The sequence below is a fragment of the Gossypium hirsutum genome, chromosome A03 (assembly GCF_007990345.1).
Source record: "Gossypium hirsutum isolate 1008001.06 chromosome A03, Gossypium_hirsutum_v2.1, whole genome shotgun sequence".
In the NCBI taxonomy this organism is placed as follows: Eukaryota; Viridiplantae; Streptophyta; class Magnoliopsida; order Malvales; family Malvaceae; genus Gossypium; species Gossypium hirsutum.
The window spans coordinates 56,651,046-56,666,300 of record NC_053426.1 but is presented as its reverse complement, the minus strand read 5'-3'; the positions used below and the strand labels follow the sequence as shown (position 1 = coordinate 56,666,300).

Here is a 15,255-nt window from a genome sequence, read left to right as displayed (position 1 = left end):
ACACACACACACACACACATATATATATATATTATACTATGAACTTACCTAGTATATTCAGCTACTGAGCAGATTTGTAGGGACTAATCTGTGATTTTTTCTTTTTTTCGATTATCCTCCGTACAGTTCAATTCTTGATCTATATAATGATTAAATTCAGTTAATCAATTTCAAATGCACTATCAAATTCATTTCTACGCACATGACCTATAAATTTCATTTTTACAATTTTTTTCCTAAACTTTTACACTTTATTTAATTTAGTCCTTGAAATCAAAACTATTAAAAACTTCACAATTAAAACCAATATATCCAAACCGAATTCAATATCATCCCAAATCAGCTTTCAAACACTTGAAAATTTTCTAAATTTACATGCTAAATTTTACTTATTTTCATATTAGTCCCTAAACTCAAAACTAATAAAAATTCCTTTACAAAATTGTCACAAACAACAACCAAGTTCACAAATTCATCATTTAATCACAAAAACACCTAGAACTTATTAGTGGCAAGTTTCAAAGTCTTTAACAATTTTACAAAATAATCCTTGGGTTAGCTAAATTAGGCTACAACGATATAAAAAATATAAAAATTATTAAAACCGGATAAAAAAATACATTTCATGCAAAGCAACGAAGATGACCAAAAGCTTGAGTGTCCTTCATTAGTGTTTTGGTTTTAAAAGGTGAAGAAGAAAGTTGAAAAAATGGTTTTTGTTATAATTTTTTTAGATTTATCATTATTATTAACATATAATTAACATATAAGATTAGTTCAAATACATAACTAACTGTCCACTATATATACATTAAGCTATAGCTATTGTTCCTTCCACTTATTTTAATTAAGTCCTTTAATCAATAAAATTTAATAGTGATTAATGTTTACGATTTAATTTTTTTTCTTAATTAATTAACCAAATATTAAGATTTTCGAACCGAACCTTAACATGTCAATATAATATTTAATAAAAATATTATAGGCTCGATTTACAAAAAGAGAACTTGATATTTTGTTTTACAAAATTATTTGACTTAGTAAACCACTTAAACTTAACTATTCATTTAATTAACAAAAAAATATTAAATCTAACCTTTAATATAGAATTATATTTGACTCGTATGAATTAAATAATATTAATTACGGACTCATTGATAGGATTTGTAGTCTTGAAATTACTGTTTTTGATACCACTAAAAACTGACTATTATATGCAAAATAAATACAAGTTGTACTTTTTTTTTAATAAATTTTTTTCATACATTTTTATCTTAAAAAGGTGGAGAGTTATGTGGAGAGTTATCAATCTCATTATTAGAATAGAAATTCAGATATTAACAAAGCAAAATTTTCATTTGCTTAACAATCGAAGTTGGGACAGACTGAAAAGGCTACAGGCTGACTAGGTATAAGTCTATGCTGAGAACTTTCCCGCGGTTTGGGTAGCGTGTCAAGTCAACAATTACAACACCCCACATTCCCGCCGCCCAATCACCTATTTCTTTCTCTCTCACTGATCATTCGTCTTCATTCAATCCGGAACTAAACGTCAAATTCACTCCATTTACATCCTCCTTCCCAAATGCAGCTTCGATCGCGTAAAAGGACCTCCAACTTCTCTACCAATGGTAAAACAATTGCGCTCTCCTACTTTTCTTTTTCCTTTCTTAGGGTTATCTGCCCCTTTCCTACTTTACTATTTTTCTTCTGTAAAGGGGGGTGACCTTTAAACTTCCCTCACTTGGATTTTTTAGGGTTTTCCTTTTTATGTTACTTTCCTCTGGGTCTAACTTTTTTTTTTAATTTTAATTTTATTATTTGGAATTATGTTAATTTTGAAACAGAAGAACACAGCGATAGTTCTGACCAAGCCGATAATTTTATCCAGTTGGATGATCTCTCCGATTCAGAAACCTATGTCCGTTCCTCCGATTCTGATCTAGGTACTTTCCTCCCATAATCATATTAGAGTTCTTTGTCCCCATTTTGGTTGTTTTTGCGTTGCTTTGTAATTTTGGTATACAATAAAATGAGTATTTTTTTGGGGGGCTAAATCAATATAATGAGTACATGGTTGCAGGGGAAGAGGAGATTCTGGACTTAAACCATAAAGCAGTGAAAGCTGCTCCTATCACCATTTCTGATTTTACCGAGCCTCCAACAAACAGAGGCAATGGTGAACAGATACTATCTGAGCAAAATGAAAGCCAGTTTGACTTTTATGTGTCAACCGCGAAGAAGAGAAACAATACAAAAAGGAAAAAGAAGGCTAGGTCTGGGCAACCGTTAATGTGGGAAGTTTGGGAACAAGAGCATGAGAAATGGATTGATGAGAATTTGACGGTAGATGTTGATCTTGATCAACAGAATGCGGTAATAACTGAGACTTCTGACGCATCATCCGACTTAATTATTCCTTTGTTGAGGTACCAAAAGGAATGGTTGGCCTGGGCTCTGAAACAGGAAGACTCAAATACCGAAGGGGGAATCCTTGCAGATGAGATGGGAATGGGGAAGACCATTCAAGCGATAGCCCTTGTCCTTGCCAAACGTCAAGTACTCCATACAATTGGTGAACCCAATGTTTCGTCACAGACTGCAGGTTCATCAACAGATTTGCCCAGGATAAGATGCACCCTTGTTATTTGTCCGGTTGTTGCGGTGAGTCAGTGGGTAAGTGAGATTGATCGGTTTACTTCAAGGGGAAGCACCAAGGTGTTGGTTTACCATGGTGCCAATAGAGGGAAAAATGTGAAACAGTTCTCAGAATATGATTTTGTAATAACAACATATTCGATTGTTGAGGCTGAATATAGGAAATTCATGATGCCACCAAAGGAGAAATGCCCTTACTGTGGGAAGTCATTTCACCAAAAGAAGCTCTCTGTTCACTTGAAATATTATTGTGGGCCTGATGCTATTAAAACAGAAAACCAATCTAAGCAAGAAAGAAAGAAACCAAAATCTATGTTCAAGTCAGGCAAAAAACATGCTAGTAATTATGAAGCTGATTCCAGAAAGAGGGCTAGCAAGAAGAAAGCAAAGCATAATAAGGAAGACAAAGACAGAGACTTTGAGTTTGATGAAACTTCTGCAGGCAAAGAACATAACTTGCCTGAGGGAAAATCACTTCTACACTCTGTGAAGTGGGAGCGCATCATCTTGGATGAGGTGAATCATAGCATAATTATTATCTATTGAAAAATTAGGAATATACTCAATCTTTTGCTTCATTTATTCGCTAGAATTTGTTTTAACACTTTGAAAATCAAATAATGGGAGTTTCATCTCAAGATTTACTATCTACAAGAATTCCTGACATACTAGAATTTGTCTAACACTCATATGGGTTAAACCTTTTCCTCAACAGTTGATGTCAATTGCAGCTTCCAGTGGAGGGAAGGACTTAATTTTAGCATGTATATTGTTAATTAACTACCATTTTTTATTTTTCTACATAGGCTCATTTTGTGAAAGATAGACGTTGTAATACTGCAAAGGCTGTCCTTTCTTTGGAATCCTTATACAAATGGGCTTTGAGTGGCACTCCACTGCAGAATCGTGTTGGAGAACTGTACTCTTTGGTCAGTAACATTTTATAGAAATTGAATTGCAATTCCAAGTTTCTGTTTTGTACCTTATTTGTTTTCTATTGCATTCCACAGGTTCGCTTCTTGCAAATAGTTCCATACTCCTATTACTTGTGCAAAGATTGTGACTGCAAAACTCTTGATTATAGGTATGGGTTGATATTGAATTCTGAACGCATTCTTGCTCTGCTTGATCCTGATTTAATTTCACTACAAGTCACCACATGTAGCCAATTCCCATTTGGGCCATAGAGTTTTAATTTGTAGTATTGTCCAACTTGAAAATTGTAGCATAACTAGTAACTCTGTCAATGACGGCTAAAAGCCCATTGATGGAATGTTTATTTAGCATCTGCCATTCCATTTGTGTCTGGTTGAAACCTTCTTTCATTTGTGTTCTTTAGTTCTCTTAACATGTTAACCTTCTCTTTTTAGAGTTCGTTATTTTATTTTAGGATTTACTTTCTTTTTTCGTCTTCCTGGTTTCATCATAACTACTTTTAAATAAATGTTCAATATAGTAAATATTCAAAATTAGGGGAAAAAAGAAAGAAACTACAGAAGAAAAAGAAATCAATGCAAAAGAAAAGGGAGAAAGCTTTACTTCAAATTGTAGTAATAATACAATGTACATTTTATAGTACTAAATATAAAATTTTGCTATCATTATGCAACTTTCAATAGATTGAATTGATATTAAATTTGCAATATATTTGTACATTGTAATTCATAATTTTAATTATATCATTGATTGTTTAACAGAAAGATGTTAGTTAATATATTACTTCGAAGGCTTAAAAAATGATAAAACTAATTTAAATGTGTAAAATTAAGTGAATCTACATCAACAGAGGAGTTTGCATTGATTTATTGAGGGAAGCTCTCAACATCATATTTATAATAATTATTTTATTTCTCAAATGAATCACCAAAAATTGACAAATTGTTATTATATTAGCACCACTTGTATTAAAATTCACAAAGGAACACAAAATAAAACAAATAAACATTGTGAAGATTTTAAAATTTTAAATTAAGAAAGATGAACCTCAACATTGCATGAGCTTATTTCTGGTTGACTATAAGTTTGGTGACATGCTGCAAAAATCACTTGATCCTTGTCAAGCTTATAATATGGGGTGTGCTTAAATGACTCAATTGGTTATATTTAACATGGTTTTCTTTTGGACATTCTGAAATGATTAGAGTGAAGAAAATTTCGGCTAAATATGTAGGCTTAATTATCCCTTCCTTTATGGCATGTTACATTCACATCCAGTTTAGGTACCTTCAGATGTAAGCTAACATAAGTGATTCTCCTGTACAATGTCTTCTTGTTGATGTATCTTGGATAGTAGTTCTGCTTTGTTTGGTTTGTATATTTTCCCTTATGCAATTGTAGCTTTGTTACTAGAACCCTTTTCTTTTGATTGTTATTTACAATTTCTGTGAATCTGATTATATTTGTACAGTTCATCAACACAATGCCCAAACTGCCCCCATAATTCTGTGAGGCATTTTTGTTGGTGGAATAAGGTGAGTTTTGCAATCCTTTAGATTTTCTCTAGTGTTGGTCCTGATAATATGTTAAAAGACCTTTTTTTTTTCTGAATTATCTTTATATCTTAGTATGTGGCTACGCCAATACAACATTATGGAAATGGTGAGATCGGGAAAAGAGCTATGATATTGCTAAAACACAAAATTTTGAAGAACATTGTCCTAAGGCGTACCAAGAAAGGCAGGGCTGCTGATCTTGCTCTTCCTCCTAGAATTGTAAGTGCTTTTGATACGTACATATTCTCAGACATGGGTTTGCACAAATGCAAACACAATCTCTAGTAAATGATGGAATTCTGTTAATTCTTAATATTCCTATGTGCTTCTGTTGCCAATGCACCCATTCTGCAGATTTCCTTGAGACGGGACACCATGGACATTAAAGAAACCGACTATTATGAATCTTTGTACAGTGAAAGTCAGGCACAATTTAACACGTAAGTTACCATATAACTCTTTAGCTTTTGATGGTTGAATTGATTGAGCACCAACTGTGCAACTCTTGGTTGACTGATATTTATTCTCAGAAATAATTGCATGCTGTTCAAATGAAAAGATTAAGAAATCCTAGTTAGCTAGGTATGGATTGTTAGTATCTCCACTGACCACTTGGCATTGTCTACTGGTATCTCTTTCTCTTAGCAAGGTTTTGACATCCTAATTAGGATATGTTAGCTTATTAATTTTAACGAGCTAGTAACGAGCTAGCTGGTTACTGGACCATTGTATTTTTGTTTAACATCATAGTGTACCTTATTTTTCATAGGCGTCTTTTGCTCTATGTTTGATTTCACTTGAATCTTCACTATTATGTTGTGGTACCGTCTATCCATCAAGGATATAGGCCATTCCCCATCACATCAAAATGGGGATTGTTCATATATTTTTTAGTGATATGAAAAATCTAGTTCAAGCTACGCTCAATGTTTTCTTAGATATATAATCATTAAACCATGGTTTTTCCTTTTATGGTATTAAGCTTTGTTCTTCTCTTTTTCTAATTTTCTGCTCTTCTTGCAGATATGTTCAAGCAGGAACTGTAATGAACAATTATGCTCACATTTTTGACCTCCTCACACGCTTGCGGCAGGTGAGTATATCTTTATTACTTCAATGGATGAAACATTCTTCTACTCTGTATTCTTTTATTCTTTTCCTATGTGGGTTAATGAAACAGTTAGGCATATCAAATAATTTATTCTTCTACTCTGTATTAATGATGGCCTGCAAGATATAATATTGGATCTGATAGTCTTACAAAATGATATGACAGCGTTATACTCATATAGGTTGAACCTCTTCCTAATTTGCTTACATATGCAAGCACATATTTTGGAATTTGGATTCGGTAGAGCATGAATAATTTTTAATCATAAAATCTCTTGATAATAAATGGCATATTCTTGAACCGATGGCTTTTTTGTATTGTTTCAATTGATTAGACTTATGCATGAATCCTATGTGTTTGTATTCCAAACTTCATAAGCTTTAATTCTAGTTGATGTTGCCTTTTTTTATGAATTTCAGTATGTGTAATTGTAGTCTGGATCAGAATTTTTTTTTTGTTATATATTTTATTATTTGTAGGTAATTTTCTAAAAGGTATTATTGAGTGAGGAAATATCCGTGAATTTTTGAAGATGATATGGTCACCCCTTCAAGTTGATACTACCAAAGGGATGATTAACACTTGGTCTCTGTATGGCACAGTGGAAAGATGTGGGGATGCCTGTCGCTGCCCTGGACCCCAGTGATTGAATGGCGTCCAGGTGGAACTGGGAGGTGCTCCCCACCGCAACTACACACTGTGCCATATGTGCACATTGATAATACCCAGACGTTGATCCTTTCACTATCATCCTTATCACCCATAGCAAATATATCCAGATTAGACCTTTATCTAAGAAAATGAAATACGGTATTCAAAATTTTTATGCTGATCTGTTAAACCGGTGTTTTTGTGCAAAATTCTAGGCTGTTGATCACCCTTACCTTGTAGTATATTCGAGTACTGCTGCACAAAGAGCTGGAAACATAGTCAATGGTGATAGGAATGATGATGAACAAGTTTGTGGCATTTGCAATGATCCTGCAGAAGATCCAGTGGTGGGTTACCCTTTCTGTTTGTTCTGTTTAGTATTTTCTTCCTTTAGTTCTTCCTGGCACCATAAGCATGTAAAGGTCAAAACAGTTACACTAATCCATCCTCCCGTGGTCATATTTGAGCAAATCTTAAGAATAAGATGTCATTAAAAAGATAAGAATAAAATAATCACTACAAATATGCAACCGTGAAAGCATTTTGTTTGAATGTCCTGATTCTGATTGTTTCAGGTTACTGCATGTGCACATGTCTTCTGCAAAGCTTGTCTGATTGATTTTTCTGCCTCCCTGGGAAATGTCTCATGCCCCTCATGCTCAAGATTACTTACTGTTGATCTGACTACGAATGCAGATGGAGGGCAATCTAGCAAAACAACACTGAAGGGGTTTAAATCCTCAAGTATTCTGAACAGAATTCAATTAAATGATTTTCAGACGAGCACTAAATAGAGGCTTTGGTATGACTTACTGGGATTCATTAATTGCTAAAAAGTTGCTAGACTATTTTGAGAGGATAACATCTGTACTATATACACAACCATGGTTTGCATTATGTCATTAATGGCTATTAGATATCTCTCCTTTATCATTATTGGCATGACTTTACTGGACAGTTTAGCAGAAACTTCTTATTAATGTGGTTAGAAATTTCCTCTGATAGCCTGCTTGGAGTTCCCATTTGGCTTGTTCTTCATATAGTAAATTCTTATGTAAACCCCAATGACTAGCAGTGTCTTTATTTGTAAACTATGTTTCTATCAAAGTCGTAAAACTTGGTATTTTGAACTTCAATATTGTCATGTGTAATGCTGCAGTAATTTTGTGTCACCTTTTAAATTCACAGCAGTGCTATTCATAATAGAAATTAGCAGCAGCTGCATTTCTTTGTCAATATAAGTGGATGATAACAAAGATAAATGACAGAACGTTATTGACAGTATTAGTGTTATTACTTTCACTGTTGAGTGATGATTATTATGACCTGTGGCAAATTTGCCTCTATTGCATGGCATATTCATATTGTTCACTGTTTATCTCTTGATCCTCTCTGCTAACAGAGTTTTCATAATTTTAGAGGGAAGAAATCAGATTCATGGTGGAAAGAGATGGTTCTGCGAAGGGAATTGTTTTCAGCCAATTCACATCTTTCTTGGATCTCATAAAATACTCCCTTCATAAGGTCTCTAAAATGAGAAACGAAACAAATTCTGTCATGGTTTCTTTGTGCAGATAAGAAAAGATGCTATCATAATAGATTGGCCTCTTTTGCAGTCCAGCATAAAATGTGTTCAACTAGTAGGGAGCATGTCCTTGGCTGCGAGAGATGCTGCAATTAAGAGTTTTACTGAGGATCCAGATTGCAAGATATTTCTCATGAGTTTGAAAGCTGGAGGTGTTGCCCTTAATCTCACAGTTGCATCACATGTAAGCAATATCTTATTGAATTCTTGTTTGGTTTAATCTCTGATATCTTTTGGGATCCATTTGCAAAAAAAAGGATTTATGGCATTACTCTCTCTTATTGGGATTACATTTTGTTTTAAATTTTGCAATTAAACGTTTCCTTATCTAAAATGAATGCTGTAGTGTTTAGGTTAAATTGGCTATTCCTTTGTGTACATTTCTTTTTCCTAAAGGCTTAAAATGGTAGACTTTGGACCTGATTAGGTTTTCTTGATGGACCCTTGGTGGAACCCAGCTGTGGAGCGCCAAGCACAAGATAGGATACACCGAATAGGGCAATGTAAACCAATAAGGTTGGGTTGTGATTGGAAGTTAATTTATAACAAAAATGTTAAGACTGGTTTGAGTTAATGAGACTAATTGCATCTTTTTTGGTGTGATGTTAGGATTGTGAGGTTTGTTATTGAGAACACAATAGAGGAGAGGATATTAAAGCTGCAAGAAAAGAAGGAATTAGTGTTTGAAGGGTAAGAGTTTAATTAGTTTTTGGTTAAATTTGAAGGAGTAATTTGAATGTTTAATGTGTTGTGGTGTTGTGTAGGACGGTGGGTGGCTCCACAGAGGCTCTAGGAAAATTGACGGAGGCAGACATGAGATTTCTATTTGTGTGAGCTGAGCTGGGTTGGGTTGGGTTGTTGAAGCCAAGTTCTAGTGAAATGTAAAATACTTCTCTCTTTTCTGTTTTTGCCTTGGGACATGTTATGTTTGGAACTTATATAGTTAATGCCATTATCTCTCTCAAAACTCATTGAATTTATCGACTGGCTTTTTGAATTTTTGTTCAAATAGTTTAGTCTTTTTTTGTAGATGATGTGGCATTTCATACCAACTTTTGAATTTTTTTAAGTATATAAAATTTTAATAAATCTAAAAAAATCAAATATATATAAATTAAAAGTTTCTAAAAAGCTATAAAAAATATTAACAATTTTAAAAAAAAGTTGTAGAAGTTTATAAAAAAAACTATACAAATTTTAATAAAATTTAAAAAATTACCAGGATAAGAAAGTAGAATTTGGATTTCAAAATTTTAGTTGGGAATTAAAATATTAAAATTTGAAGATTTTTAATTAATCTAAATTAAATGTTTGGATAATTCAACTTTAGATTTAGATTTTAATTAATTCTAAGTGTTAAAAATATATATAAATTTCTGAAATAAACCTGCTGGTGATTATTAAGTAAAAAAATAGAAGAGCTGTTACATCCACTAACCGTTGCAACGACTGGCTATCAGGAACGGTGCCATAATGGTTGTTCTGGGAAGAAGAAAAAAACAACAAAAAACCAAAACTAGACAACTTGAAAACAAACAAAACCACAGCCTAAAACTTTGAAAGATGAAACGACCTTTTACGAAATTTCGGTCCAATTTAAAGGTCATAATAGAGATGTGTTTAGTTTCTCTCAAGATTTAATAATGAGATCCAAATTTAAGTAATTAAAGTTAAACTTTAACTTATTCTTTTAAGATTTTATTATTAAAAAAATTTGAGAAAAAGAGTTGAAGCTTTAAGATGGTGAATTTTGGAATAATGATTAATTAGAAGAGATTAATTTTGTTCATGGGTCTAAATTCTCAATCTATGATAATAAGCTTATATGGAGAATGTTAACAAATTTAGACATTTCACTTCAAGGACCCTAATCAATCCCACAAGCTTAGGTGTTTTATATTGGATTTGAGTTTTAGGCTTATTATTTTATTATTATTTTTATTTTGAATATTTTATAATTATTAAGTATTTAAAGTTATTTAGGAGTTTTATATTAAGAATAAAGTTTTGTTTAAAATTATTTGTTGTTTAAATTAATTAGAGTTTTATTTAGATATACTTAACTAGCCTATATAAAGACTTCTTCATTATTCATTAAAGACACAATTGTGTTCATTAATCAAAGTTTTCAACTTTGGGAGAGTTTATTTTTTTGAGTAAGATTTCTTTCGTAATTTTTAGAAATAGTTTTTTCTCGATTTTCTTCAAGCAGTCGTGAGAATTTATTTTTCATCTTTAACAGAATTATTTCTTGAAGGATTAATTAGAGCTATTAAATGAATTTGTTAAATTTATATCTCAATGAGTTCAATTGAACTTCTATCTTTCTATCCTTCATTGCTATCGTTCCATCTTTCACTTTTAAACTTCATCTATTTATTTTTTTTATATATTATTATTATTTGTTGTTTGTTCTTAAATTTCTTCTTTTACTGTTTTTCACTTCTTTATTACTAAATTTATTTATTTCTTCTTTTCAAATCAGATACAAATCTTTCCTTATTGAGTTAAACAACATGAATTCAATCTGCTTTTGCCTTCATTCTGTGTCAACCAGCTAATCAAGCATCTGATCTCTCCATTCCCAGTGACTATGGCATCTTGACGATTTCTCCCATCTCGCTCCTTCAAATTTGACCACATCGGAGTCCCAAAGATAATCATTCCTTCGACGTAAAAAAACCTAATTCAATCCCTACCTTGCATGACCCTTCGATCCTTTTCTACCTCTACTTCCACCGTTCTTGGAGCTTCCTCTATCCAAAATCGAGGATCCCCGAATCTCTTTCCCTCCTCTGCTAGCAAATGAGCTGCACGATTCCTTTGATGAGGTATGAATCTAAACTCCATTGACTCAAAATTATCAGGCCTAAATTTAATCTCTTTTACCAAAACACTAATGGTCGATTTGTCTTCCTCAAGAGCCCTTAGTTTCTTTATAACAGCCAAGGCATTCCCCTTGACCACTACCTCTTGAAACCCTAACTCCTCCATAAAAATTACAGCTCTGAGACACGCCCTTGCCTTTGCCGCTGTCGAATTGCCATATTTTCATACGGGTAAGTACACGCCACAATCACTAATCCCTCATTGTTTCTAACTAATATGCCAGTTGTTGCCTTCTTTATTTATTGATGGAATGTGGTGTCAAAAATTACTTTCATTGTATCCCCAACTGGCAGTTCCCATGTGATATTATGTGATTGTTGAAATTGTGGTAATGCAAATTCCAAACTCTCCAACTCGTGCATGTTTGTCTTTACAAACACTACTACCCCTTTCACATTTCGGTTAACTACTTCATGGTAGATACTGTTTCGATTATGGTAAACCATAGTGCCCAGAAAGTGACCAACCATACTATGCATGTCTCCAACGTACTGTTTATGAATTCTTTAGCTAACCAGTGTTTCCAATTATTTTCATTGTTGGAGGAAAATGGCACCTTCAATTCTTGCAGAACTTGGACTGTGACTGGACACTCTCGAAACAAATGCTCAACTGAATCCTTAGCTCCACGACAGACAGGGTAGCAACTCACCACTGCCACTCTCCGAATCACAATATTACCAAGAGTAGGCAAAAGATTATTAGTAATTTTCCAGCATGTAATATTAATTTTACTAGCAACATTAAGGCTCCGTTTGTTTTCCTGTAAAAACTTTTTCGTAAAAGCTTTTTAGCCTTATCCTGTGTTTGTTTGGCTAAAAATGATTTTCCACTGTAAAACATTTTACAAAACATAAGAAAATGAGGTCTTTTTTGGGGAAAATCCCAGCATCAGAACTTTCTAAACGCTCTCTCCTTCTCCTTCCCCTTCCCTTCATTACGTCCCTGACCCAGGATTCATTTCTGTATAAAAAACAACCAGCAGTAATTTCGTTGACAAAAAGAAAAAAGCCCTAGCCATTTTTAGTCTTTTTAGAAATGAAACTCTCAACAATTTGGTGATTTTTTCTCTTCAATTTTTTCGTCTATTTCCCTTCAGCGACTTGCCAGTTCAAGCGAAACCAGTCGATTCAAGTTCCAAACTCAATTGTCAAAATAGACGGTGAGACAATTAACTATGGGAAATAATGAGAAATTGAGAACGGTTCTGGAATTATATGATTTGTTTGCTTGCTTCTTAGCAAAATGTAATAACATTTTTGTTTTCATATATTTGTTTTTCCCTCTGGTTGTTCCCCAATAATAATTGAAAAGAAACCTTTTTGAATCGATGTGAGATTAAAGTAGGTAGTTTTAATTAATTCCTACGCTTCAATAGATCTATTAAGTTGGCAATTTGGTTTGTTTGTATATTTTTTAAAATGAATTTTATTTTTTGTGGAATTGATTAGATGGGATCTTGATTAGGTTCAATTTGTGATGGAGTTAATGATTTTGTGTTTGAATTGGGCCTTTTGATCTGTTTGATTTTATGTATATTTGATTTTGAACTACTTTTTATTAGATTGTATGTTCTATACTACAATGCTGGAATGGATGTTAGCAAAGATGGGTGATTTGTGATCACCCTTAATTTTGTAAAATGGATGAAATGGTTAATTCTTTGTTTGGTAGGATTATTTATTTTTATCCTCTCCTTTGCGTTTCTTGATTCATGATGAATAGTGTTGTATGTGTTGTCTGATTGTATTTTGTTGATCTCTCATGTATGAGAAATAGACATGGAGGAGTTAATTCTTTATGTGCTCCTCGATGCACAAAAAATAAGGAAGGGGAAACACTTATGGAATGCTTTTAAATTTGTTAGGACAAAAGAAAATTCAAGTAGGTTAAAAGGTTAAGATCATGGTTTGATTATAAGAACTGATTTCGTTTTGAGTTTGAGGTCTCCGGCTTTATCAGATTCCAATTCCAATATTTGGTCTTCAGTCAGCAGAATCAAGAAATGGTTAAAAGGTTAGTCCTATTGTTTGCTTTTAGAATGATCAAGTTTATGGAAAGAATGACGTGAATGAGATTTTTGGTCTCTTTTGCTATTGCCTAGGTATGGAGTGTATTGATGTGAAGAGAATATCATGTTGCAGTGCGTAGAAGGATTGAAGCATTTATTTGCTTCAGTGCTGCAATGATGTGATAATGATTTGTGCAAGCAATCAAGAGGTCTTGTTGATCCTGAACTTCTTGCAAGAGAGGCCATTTGTATGTTATCATTTTTTCTTTTCTTTTTAAATATTATCCTATATTGCTTATTTGATAAATTCAATGATTTTGCTTGATTTAACTTTTGTTCAGTCTTTGCCTGTGTTATTTTAGTTCTCGAGTCATTCTACTGAAATTTGCTTTTTGTTCATCTTTATGCAGTTAGTGTAAGTGAAATAGAAGCACTTTATGAGCATTTCAAGAAGATAAGCAATGCTGTTATAGATGATGAGCTGATCAACAAGGTCTTTGTTTTTTCATAGTTCCCGTTTTGTTATATAATTGATATCTTTTGTTATGTTTGCCAAGTTTTTTGGCTTGGTGATCACTCCTCATCTTGAGTTGGTTCTTTCCCTCTCATATTTGTAGTATTTAACTTTTATTTGTATTACTATTTGACAGGAGGAGTTCCAATTGGCGTTATTCAAAACAAACAAAAAGGAGAGTTTATTTGCTGATCGGGTATTTTTATCTAATGTTAGTTAATCCTCTCATATTTGTAGTATTTAAGTTTTATTTGTATTACTATTTGACAGGAGGAGTTCCAATTGGCGTTATTCAAAACAAACAAAAAGGAGAGTTTATTTGCTGATCGGGTATTTTTATCTAATGTTAGTTAATAATGTCTCCATCTTTGAAAGAATCATTCTTGTTAGCATAATATTGCTTGAGTTGCTGTCAATATATTTCTGATTTCACTGCAGATATTTGACTTGTTTGATACAAAACATAATGAAATTCTAGGTTTAGAAGAGTTTGCTCGTGCTCTCTGTCTTCCATCCAAATGCATTGATTGTATGTGTTAAATATTTTAGTTATTTGTATACTTCGTCACTCTATTTACCTCTCTTGTTGTAAGTCATAATCACGTTAAGATAGTAGTTGGATGTAAATGATTGGTATGGAAATGGAATTATGGAATTTTGTGCAAAGATGATGTGTCTAAACTATGTATTCTTGTGTAAACATATTCTTATTTAATCTATTTTCTTAGACTAGGGAATTTCTTTTTGTAATTGATTTTTTTTCTCTTTGAATCCTTTTCTTTGGCATTGGTTCCTAATGTCTAATGTTTAATTTGATATATTTATTTATAAATAAATCATTATGTAAAATATAAATTTAATAGATATAAAATAAACTCAATTAAACAATGAAAAGACAATAAATTCTTAAATGTATGTTTGTTTCATTTAAAACAGTTTTTTATAAAATATTTTTGGTCAAACAACAGAAAATATTTTACACAGATTCATCCAAACACCAGAAAATATTAATTTTTTCATAAAAGTAAGTCATTTTTCAGAAATCATTTTTTAGAAACCATTTTCAATCAAACAAACGGAAATCAACAATTAATTCCACAATTTAGTCATTTTTTACTTCTAATTTAAAAATTTATCAATTTAATCCCTAATACTTAAATTATTCAATAATGATAGCATCTAAAATCTTAAAAAATACTAGAAATTATAACATGGGTCAGGTAGTTCTAAGTACCAAGATTCTAAAAATGTAAAAATTACAAGAAAATGAATTAAATTGAGAAACTAATTAAAATTTGAACCCCTAAAATTTCTTATACCCGTGTGTGCTCCTCTCCAATTCGT

The 15,255-nt window shown here is 32.4% G+C and overlaps 2 protein-coding genes across 24 annotated transcripts; both read left to right on the top strand.

Annotated features, from left to right (window-relative positions):
• The first annotated feature begins 1,399 nt into the window (after window positions 1–1,399).
• On the top strand, window positions 1,400–9,477 carry LOC107887153 (DNA repair protein RAD16). Its single transcript, XM_016811307.2, is given in 17 exon segments — window positions 1,400–1,631; window positions 1,848–1,946; window positions 2,084–3,174; window positions 3,465–3,587; window positions 3,669–3,742; window positions 5,066–5,129; window positions 5,223–5,369; window positions 5,505–5,590; window positions 6,174–6,243; window positions 7,128–7,259; window positions 7,488–7,701; window positions 7,704–7,714; window positions 8,332–8,436; window positions 8,529–8,681; window positions 8,925–9,013; window positions 9,107–9,187; window positions 9,262–9,477. Coding segments are annotated over 17 exon segments (2,655 nt in total). The 5' UTR covers window positions 1,400–1,585; the 3' UTR covers window positions 9,332–9,477.
• Window positions 9,478–10,805: 1,328 nt separating this feature from the next.
• Window positions 10,806–14,661, top strand: LOC107887152 (calcineurin B-like protein 2). Of its 23 annotated transcripts, XM_041103838.1 has the most exons (9): window positions 10,863–11,328; window positions 11,503–11,556; window positions 11,932–12,072; window positions 12,486–13,402; window positions 13,491–13,649; window positions 13,808–13,890; window positions 14,048–14,107; window positions 14,182–14,241; window positions 14,350–14,661. In XM_041103838.1, the coding sequence occupies exons 5-9, from the start codon at window positions 13,583–13,585 to the stop codon at window positions 14,449–14,451; spliced, it is 372 nt and encodes a 123-aa protein (XP_040959772.1). In that variant the 5' UTR covers window positions 10,863–11,328; window positions 11,503–11,556; window positions 11,932–12,072; window positions 12,486–13,402; window positions 13,491–13,582; the 3' UTR covers window positions 14,452–14,661. The 23 variants fall into 23 exon arrangements, 1 of the variants encoding a protein (XP_040959772.1); XR_005920109.1 differs by having other exon boundaries at window positions 10,890–11,328; window positions 11,932–12,026; window positions 12,486–12,548; ... (1 more) ...; window positions 13,491–13,645; window positions 14,048–14,399; XR_005920085.1 differs by having other exon boundaries at window positions 10,895–11,328; window positions 11,503–12,072; window positions 12,486–12,548; ... (1 more) ...; window positions 13,491–13,645; window positions 14,182–14,399.
• Window positions 14,662–15,255: the final 594 nt, after the last annotated feature.